Source organism: Balaenoptera acutorostrata, chromosome 7 (assembly GCF_949987535.1).
Source record: "Balaenoptera acutorostrata chromosome 7, mBalAcu1.1, whole genome shotgun sequence".
Classification (NCBI taxonomy): domain Eukaryota; kingdom Metazoa; phylum Chordata; class Mammalia; order Artiodactyla; family Balaenopteridae; genus Balaenoptera; species Balaenoptera acutorostrata.
In genome coordinates this window covers 32,869,217-32,878,578 of record NC_080070.1, presented here as the reverse complement: position 1 = coordinate 32,878,578, position 9,362 = coordinate 32,869,217, and the positions used below count along the sequence as shown (strand labels likewise).

The window sequence follows — 9,362 nt, the reverse complement described above, 5'->3', positions numbered from 1 at the left end:
TATGGTTACAAAGTGTGCAACTTTGCCCTAGGCCATTTAGCTTCTAGAAGGTTAATCTTCGGCCCCTGTGGCAGGAAATTAGGGATTCCACTTCCCCGCGTCTACACTTCATACCAGAACAGCACTCATCTATTTCACGTGTGACGAAAACACCTTATTCCGTTTTCTCCCGCCTTGCCCGTCTTTTCTCAATATTTCCCCTTCGTAACTTCTGCCACATAGCCTTCCACTCCGCCATGAAGCCCGCTCGCCCACCGTCTCCCCACTACCCCACCTTCCGAAGGCTTCTTCCTTTCTTCCACCGCCTGCTCGCTTTGTCCCTCTCGGCTTCCGAGAACACCGCCCAGAAACACAGTAGAAATATACTGCGCACGCGCATTGAAACTAGTCGTCGCTTAGCCTCTTGTGGATGGTTGGCCGGGTTCTTTCAGTCTCTGATTCGCGGAGGCAGCAGTGCGGTACTCTCGCGGTATTTGCTGCCGCCAGTCGGCGGGAGCCGCCGCTAGTTCCTGGCGGGCCGTTTTAGCTCCTCTTGTCGCCGGTCCTGCTGTGTTGCCAGCTGCCGGACCGAGCATCATGACGTCCGCCTTGGAGAACTACATCAACCGTATCCTCGAGCCGGCCACCACAGGCATTTGCTGGGGCTGTGGCGAGTCCCGCGCATGCACCGGAGAGGACCGGTGCTGGAGAGGCAGGGGGTCGGGATCGGCGGGCGGTTGCGACGCCCGGCAGCTGCGGGGCCCGGTATGCGGGTGCAGGGGTTAAGGATCTGGGACCCGCCAATCCCGCCCCTGGGACTGGAACCTGCCGCTTGTACGGGCCCAAGGTGTCTTTTATTTTTAATCTGAAAAAAAAAACAAAACAAAACCTACCAACGTGGTTATTCCGAACTTTTCCGTGTCTCTATAGAAATCAGCTATTAATTCATCCTTCCTGTTTCCCTAGGGCCTATACGTTCAGGTTTGGGAATTAGAGGAACAGTTTAACCAACGGCAACGATGGTCGTGTAAATCTGTCTTTGTGTTTGTTTTATTTATAGGCTTTGCTCGTTGTTCGAGGATACCAAAAACTTTACAGATGGTGCAAAAATTGAATATCTGCCCCTTTACCACTTGAAATCTCAACTTCTTTGTTGATGGAATTAAAATAATGCTTGCTGTTGTAATGGATCGTTTTGAGGGACAAATAACTTTAAAAAGCCCGTGTGAATTACCCTATACACCTGTTACCGTTTTAAAGTCTAGAAAGGGAACACTGCATTGTGCTCTCATGTACAAATTTGGGACAAAAGTGAAATGCTAAAGGCTTTTAATGATGCAAGCATATTGGTACCTGTGACATTGAATATAGCTTCTTTTCTTCTGAATTCCAGAAGCCAGGTCCTGGAAGACAGTGTCTTAACGTGCTTGAAATCATTCAACATTGATTAGTTTAGCAATGATCCAATTTTCGTCTTAGAGATGAAGAAATAGGTCTAAGAAAGGGAGAAATATCTTGCTCAACTGTCAAATTGGCAATATTCCCCAGTAAGAAAAGAGTACCAAATACCCCAGCTGTTTTAAGATATAATACACTGACCACACACAGAAAGTGATGCTCTTTTTCTATTTTTTCCCTTTTTTAAATTGTGTAAATGTCACACCAAATTGAAGAACATAAAGTTTTTATGTTGTAAATGTGGCTGTGTTGACTAGTTGTATCTTAATTCTGTTACCTTTTTCCTAGTAATTTAAACCATTTCCTTACCAGATTTTAAGTTTTCAGTTTTCATGCCCTGAGAAATACTTTCCTTGATTCAGTTATCAGGAACTGTTGCTGTCATTACTTCTGATGGGAGGATGATTGTGGTAAGTATTTGGCATATTCATTCTCTTTCTTGTAGCCTTATTGGTTGTTAATTTTTATGTACAACCTCTGCTCTCCGATGACTAGGCACCACAGTACACTTGCATTGCAGTTTTCTTATGATTCAGGTCTTTATCTCTTTGATAAATAGCTGCCAATCCATATTTTTTTCATTAATAAACATTGTAAGTTACATACAAGGCTTCTAGAAACTAGGATGGGTAATAGATTCTGCCCTCAGAGAACTTCTAGTCTAGTCTGCAGATATCTGCCTGTATTTTATAATATTTATCTTCCTCCTCCATCTTTTATTTCCTTCCCCATTCAGTGCTCTGACAACCACTACCAGAATCATATAATTTTTTTGAAATTTTGTGTATGGTTCTTAGAAACTTTTTTAAGATTTAGATACTACATCTATAAAATAATGAACATTTAAGACTTGTATGGTGTTAATATTCTTCAGATATTCTTAGGTTGTATGATCTCTTGTTTTTTGTAGAATGAATTATGATGAATGAATAAATTTACTTCATCTCATTTGTCCTTTTATCACAGTATCCCTTTTTAATTCCAGAAAAATCTTGGATTCTCTCCTTGACCTGTTCCTTGATCTGAGGAATTTATCCCATGATTTTGGGCTACTTAATTTCTTCGTTTATAATTCATATGATTGCTCACTTTCCAAAAAGTTTTAAGGCTGCTAACCTTTCTCTGTTGTCTATCTAATTCCTATAGTTTAGTCTTTTATTTTCCCATTCTGCAGTTCTGTTTTTGTTTGTTTTGTTTTTAATCCGTGTGATTTTTTTCTCAGTGGATCCTTAAGTGACGATTACCGAAGTGTCAGACTTTGCCATTGATTAAACATATGTCATGTACCAGGCATGTTACATGTGTTATATCACTTAATCTCAGTACAGCTCTGTGAAAAAGAATTAACCCTGCATTCTAGGTTAGGAACCTAGCTCAGAAAAAGTGAGTTACTTTCCCAGAGTCACGTGGATATAAGTGGCAGAACCAAACTGGGATTTAAATTGAATTTGACTCCAAAAGCTAAGGCCAGTTGCCTTGCTTCCTTCTTAATCAAGAGAACAATCATGTTTTTTGGTTTTGTTTTTAAGGTACTTCACATTGTATCGAGTCAAATAGGACAGTTTGAAATATTGTAATCTCATCTTAGAAGCCTACTGCTATTAACAAATATTTGCAAATAGTTTTTTATTTTGTAAAAACCTCAAGTTTAAATTTTCTTGTTTTTGTTAACAGGATAGATGATAAATTGGAAAACTAATTTTATAGAAGAAGGAAAGCCATTTAAAAAGAGCATTTTTAAGTACTAAAAGAGCATTTTTGAGTACTAAAGTTCAGTAGTTGTGTATTTCTTTGACACATGGTTCACTTTATAGAATAGTTGCATGTAAAATGAAGCCAAGAGCCTATGTATAGATGTGGTAACAACTCTTTGCTAGTTTAGTATAGTAAATACTCCATATTTTGTTTCTCTTCCTAACATTAACTAATGTTTCCTTCCTAGCTGACACTTTCTCTTTATTTCACTCTAATTTTATATATTTTGAATTTTAAAACGTGAAACTTTAACGAGAAATATAACCAACCAAAACCAGTATGTTGATGTTCTTCAGAAACTTGAATAGCATCTGAGTTACCATGTTGTAATAGGCCCATGTCTTCCTTTTTTAAGAACCACGATTCTTCATAAAACTTTCTCTGAATATATCCTTCAAGTTCTAGAATGTTCTAATTGTTATAGTCATGTTTGCATCTACTGTTACTGGATTATTGGGAGGATTAAATAAGTAAATCCACATGAGGCCCATCAAACACTTTGGCAGATACTAAGTACTCATTAAGCCTTAGCTATTACTACCAGTTGAAATTTGTGTACTGATTTGAATCTCTGAAAAGTGGTAGATTATATTTGCTTGTTCATAGTAGTATAATATAGAAGTTTAGTGGTCTGGCTTTGAAGCAAGCCTTTCATGGTTCGAATTCTAGCTCTGCTAATTTCTACCCATGAAACCTTGAGGGATTACTTCTCTGTGCCTCAAATTTTCTTGTCTAAAGTGGTAATGTTTATAGTATCTACCACAAAGGGTAGAGATTAATTGAGATAATGTGTGCAGCATGTTTACTAGCATGTAACATGAAGTGATACTGTTACATTGCTATAGCTGCTGTGTAGAGGACTATTTCCCTTACGTTTCCCTCGTTTTAGTTTGTATCTTTAGAATATTAGCTCCTGGACTACCTGGGCTTTTATGCTACTTCCTTGGAAATAAACTAGTACATAGGTGTCCTTTGTAATTCTCAACAACTCTGCACACTAGTCAGAAGCGTGGTGGGTTCCCCACTGCCCCTCTTAAAAAACCAAGAGGTAAGTTTTGTGCCTGTTGATCATAAAGAGGTATTGTATTTTATAGTGAACTTATATATATTTAAAATAGGTACTTCTCTTGGAGTACCTGGCAACTAAAATGGTGTCATTGAATTAACACATTCAGGTAAACCAGAATATTTGTCTTTTTCTCTTGAATGTTTTCTTTACAGGGAACACTGAAAGGTTTTGACCAGACCATTAATTTGATTTTGGATGAAAGCCATGAACGAGTGTTCAGCTCTTCACAGGGAGTAGAACAAGTGGTACTAGGTTTATACATCGTGAGAGGTGATAATGTGTAAGTAAAATATGTCTTTTTTAAAGGCAAGTTAAATATACTATAGGTGTACTGCCTTGCTATATGGAGAAGAGGTTTCTATCTACTGAGATTTGTCCATATTTCTAATAGTTAAGTAGCCTGGATATTGTCCAGAAAGAGCACTGCCTTACACTGAATAGTTCATTGGAGAGGCTTCTTAAAATATTCTTCCAAAGTACCCCTAATTCCAGAGGAACATAAATATACCTCCAGGGCCCAGGGCTAGGATTTGAAAATGTCTTTGAAATCTCTTGTGTGAACAATTTTAAATAATGCTTTATAACATAGCTGAATTTATCCATTACTTACTTTTTTCTTTTAATTTTTTAGTATAATTGGCTTACTTAAGATGTCCCATGTTTATGTTGTGGCCTCAGTTAACTTGTGACACTGATACGGCAGTTTGAAAAGATATATTTTAGTGGTAGCAATTTAAGAAAAGTGCAACAGTGTAGAGCAATACTGTCCAGTACAACTTTTGGGGATGATGGAAATGTTGTATATCTGCCTTGTCCACTATGGTAGGTACTAGCTGTGTGTGTGGCCATTGAGTACTTGAAAAGTAGCTGGTGTGACTGAACAACTGAATTTTAGATTTTATTTAATTGTAATTAATTTTAATAGTCACATGTGGCTAGCAGCTTCTGTATTAGTGCAGTTATAGAGGCTAGAAGAGTGTTGAATCAGTTTTCTAGTGAGTACTGTTTAAAATTATAACATGGCTGGAAGGCAGCAAAAGATGTGTTAGCATCTCAGATTACTTTTTTGGACAAGTAGGATATGGAAGATAAAGGAATACTTTACTCATTTTATTTGTCTTAAGAAAATCACCTTTAGATGGATAAATCATTTGATCTTTTATCAGAGGTTTATAAAATATTCTATAGAGATAACATTTAGGTGAAGTGAGCTGTAAAGGCGAAGCAGGTGGGGCCCAGGTCTCCTGACCAGAACAGCACTGATTGTTTATATTGGGGCTCTGTATAATAATTGATTTTACGACAATTTCTCCTACTTTAATTAAAAAAAAATTTTTTTTTGAACTTCAATTTTAAAAAATTTAAAACATTGCTATAGACACAGTGGTATGCTCGAGCCAGCTTCTACTGGCTCACGGAAGCAGATTTTTATATTTTGGGGAATTTTGCAAGCTGGTTGGTTGATGTCTTTTTGGTAGCTTGTAATTGGCCATAGTGGGAGTATCTGCACTATGGATATCAGTCAACACTGCAAATCAACCTCCCCCTTTTCCTTGGAGAGCTAGTTTTAAAACATTTTCCAGCACTCCACTGTCTTCCATAAGGATTTTAAATGATACTAAATTTTTAATGATGGAATTAAGATCTTGATATGTTTCATATTGAGAAAACTTAATATATTCTCCTAAAGTTTGGTACTTCCCATTTATTAGAGAACTGAAGACTGTATACAGTTTAAAGCAAAATCGGGCAAATTCTGTATAACATTTGTCTGTAGAATTTACTTTCATTAAAACCAAACAAATTTAACAACCAATTTTTTATGTAATAATGTTTCATACATGTCCCGTGGTCTGGATGTACAATGACTGTATCCAGCTAGAGAGCCATGGCTTGGTTACCTAGCATGGTATTAGTGAAATTAATGTTATAGGTGTTATGTTAGTGTTGAATCAAGGAAAAATTTGCTGGCTTTAACCCTTGCCAATCACAACAAAAAATCATTTGTTAGATACCTAAGTATCTGTTCTGTTATTATCTTTACGTGTGAAGAATTGTACTTCTTTTTGGTGTTGGATTTAAATTGAGTCAACTGAGAAATCATGAAAGGGAAACTAATAGATTTTATATGTACCATTGATGGGTTTAGTTCATTGAAGTTACTCAAATAAAGACTCCTGATCCAGTCACACTGTATGCAGTCTGTTCTTTAATATTCGTTCCTGTAACAATGTTGCCTTCAATTTGTTTGAGTTTTGTGACTTTAAATGTACAATTCACAACCTTATGAAAATGTTTGTTTTTCACCTTTAGTAGTTTTTTTTAGTGTCTCCTCTCAGTTTTAATCAGAAATGAGATTGTTTTAACTGATTTTTTTTTCCTTAAACAATTACAGTGCAGTCATTGGAGAAATTGATGAAGAGACAGATTCTGCACTTGATTTGGGGAATATTCGAGCAGAACCTCTGAACTCTGTAGCACACTAAGGATAAACTACATATATTGGACATCTGTAAATCTTTGTACAGAAACTGATTATTCTGAGGATGATGGGCAGAATTTTTATGAAAGTGTAATTGTGGATTTTGACTCCATATTGATTCATTGTAATATGATATGTAAATTAAAATATTTCTACATTTTCTTGAAGAAAACTTTTTTTTTTTTTTGGCCTAAATCATACATTTGGTAGCTTGGTTTTATTTTTCTATTAAATAGTATAAAAATCTAATGATTATTTTGAGAACTTTTAGAAAAGACATTCTGCTATTTTAATATTTATGGAAAACTAGTTGAAAAGAGAAATTCAAGTATTATATAAATTAAGCATACAAATACCATCAATAGTGCAGGATACATATGTTTCTCTCCCTGATTTTTAAGAAAGTCACAGGAAGGTAAATCTTGTCTTGTGCAGTTATCTGAACCATCCCCATTTACCACACTGCCCTCGTGGCTCCCTAGCACTTTAGAAGTGTGTGTAAAAGTGTGTTTGGTTGAGAAAAGGAAAAATGCTAACAAAGTTGTATATTACCTGAAAAAATTGATTCCATATGGTCTTAAAAGCCATCTTATCATTTAAGAATTGCGGAATTTCTAGTATTAAAGGAGTTTTTTGTTATTTATAAATGTGAGTAAATAAATCTTGAGTTTATATTGAGGCGGTGCTTGCTATTATTGTCAGCAACTTTTCATGACTCCCTAGTTCCATAAACCTGATTTCAAAAGAAGTAAACCTGTTTTCTCCAAGCATGTCAGGCCTATTCTTTGGTTGATTATTGTAGTGAATCAATTAAGTAGATTAATGTCCCTCATCTACAAATAGGCTATTTTCTAAAACTCCTTTGTACAACTGGTTGTGTATACTTTTTAAAGAATCCATAGAAACAATGCTATAAGCAGTGTTTAGCTATCCAGGCTAGTCCACAAAAATTCTCATCAAGTCATATGTAGGCCAAAGTGTGTAACTTTGTGATAACAATAGAAAAATATTTACATTCTTGTAATTCAAACAAAATGTCAATAGTTTCTTTTTCTTTTTTTTTAATGAAAGTGTTTAAAATAGGAGTTGGCAAGCTTCTTTTGTAAAGATGCAGATAGTAAATATTTTAAGCTTTGAGGGCCATATGGTCTCTGTCACAGCTACTCAGATCTGTTTTGTAGCATGAAAATAGCCATAGATAATACATGACGAATAGCTGTGGCTGGGTTCCAATAAAACTTCGTTTACAATAACAGGTGGCAGGCTGGATTTGGCCAGTAGGCCATAGTTGCTGTCCCTTGGCTCAAAATGAAAAATACAAGCTCAATAAGAAGAGATGATGGCTAATTTGTATAAATTCTGAAAAGGGCTTCTGGAATGGATCCTTTCAGAGTTCAGACGTGGGTTTCATCATATTTTTTAAAATTGAAAACCCTACTTATTAAACATGGCAGTTTTTTGGTTCACAAATAAAACATTTTCCAGAGGAAAATATCTTCACATTTTCACAAAAACAAGACTTGTAAGGAGAGAACTGTTGAGATAGTTTTGGTCATCAAGCACCATTACCCAGATAACTTGGCTGATGTTCTGATGTTTAGGGTTGTCTCTGGGAGGATTAGAGGAAGGTTAGGTAGTACTGGCTATTCATAAATATCTGGCTTTTGTAGTATAAGGTTTTATGATCAATTTAGTAATAAAAGGAAACTAACGCAAAGTGGGTAAAGCAAACAGGCCACTTTAATTAGGGACTGTAAATCAGGTGTTCTGTTTAAATAAATAATGTATTTTAAATTGGTAAACCTAAAAGTCAAATAAGGAATATAGATCATTCGATTGCTAAGTGAAATGTATTCTAAGTATAAATGATGTCCAGAATCAGATGCTGTCTCAACATAGTTGACCTAACACAAATTACACATGAACCAGTAAACAAACCATAGTCCCTCTCCCTCACAGTAATGAGTTTCTAATATGATGTGTTCTCCTTTTGAAATCTAAAATGCCTTGTAAAGATGTATTTTCCTTATTGATGCCAGAAAAATCATTCCCAGAATATGAATTGGATGTCTTTATTAATAGTTGGTGGGGGAAATGCATGAAGACACACCAAATGGTACATGGAATTCTTCCTTCCTGGGTGCACGTGGTAGGCTCTTTATGCTCATAACCCATTCAAGTTGGATTTCATTTTTCATGAGCATTGTAAGGGAGCCACAATTATGAGTGGCAACGTGATTAATATGCAGTGTCAAGTCTTTTATATTCTTTAATGAGACTTTATTCTGTAATCAATTTCTTATTTATAAAAAGGCTAAAATCAGTTTTAACTTGCAGTTACCTCTGTGCTTTGTGACTCAGACACTAAGCCCAACTTAATAATGAATCAAAGAAATTATTCTTGGCAAAATATTTTCTCTAAAGTTTTTTGTAAAGGGCAGTTAACTGCAAAAAGGACTTAATTTGTTCCTTTTTAACTGAAAAGATACTATCTGTTTAAAACAAAGATAATCTTTTATTAATATTTGCTTTACTTAAACATCTGTTTAACACCTTTCTAAAGTCATTCTAAATTTTTAACCTAATGCAGGCTATCCATGTCAACATTTTTCTCAGATG

General features: G+C 35.7%; 1 protein-coding gene across 1 annotated transcript; it reads left to right on the top strand.

Moving 5' to 3' along the window:
- Window positions 1–476: 476 nt before the first annotated feature.
- LSM8 (LSM8 homolog, U6 small nuclear RNA associated) lies at window positions 477–7,513 on the top strand. Its single transcript, XM_007195130.2, has 4 exons — window positions 477–607; window positions 1,807–1,847; window positions 4,414–4,541; window positions 6,657–7,513. The coding sequence occupies exons 1-4, from the start codon at window positions 577–579 to the stop codon at window positions 6,745–6,747; spliced, it is 291 nt and encodes a 96-aa protein (XP_007195192.1). The 5' UTR covers window positions 477–576; the 3' UTR covers window positions 6,748–7,513.
- Window positions 7,514–9,362: the final 1,849 nt, after the last annotated feature.

Excerpts from the sequence above, each read along its gene's own strand:
- LSM8 (XM_007195130.2), top strand. The coding sequence starts at position 577 with ATGACGTCCGCCTTGGAGAACTACATCAACC. Across the intron at positions 1,848-4,413 it reads CTGATGGGAGGATGATTGTG|GGAACACTGAAAGGTTTTGA; the intron begins GTAAGTATTTGG and ends TTTTCTTTACAG. Across the intron at positions 4,542-6,656 it reads ATCGTGAGAGGTGATAATGT|TGCAGTCATTGGAGAAATTG; the intron begins GTAAGTAAAATA and ends AAACAATTACAG.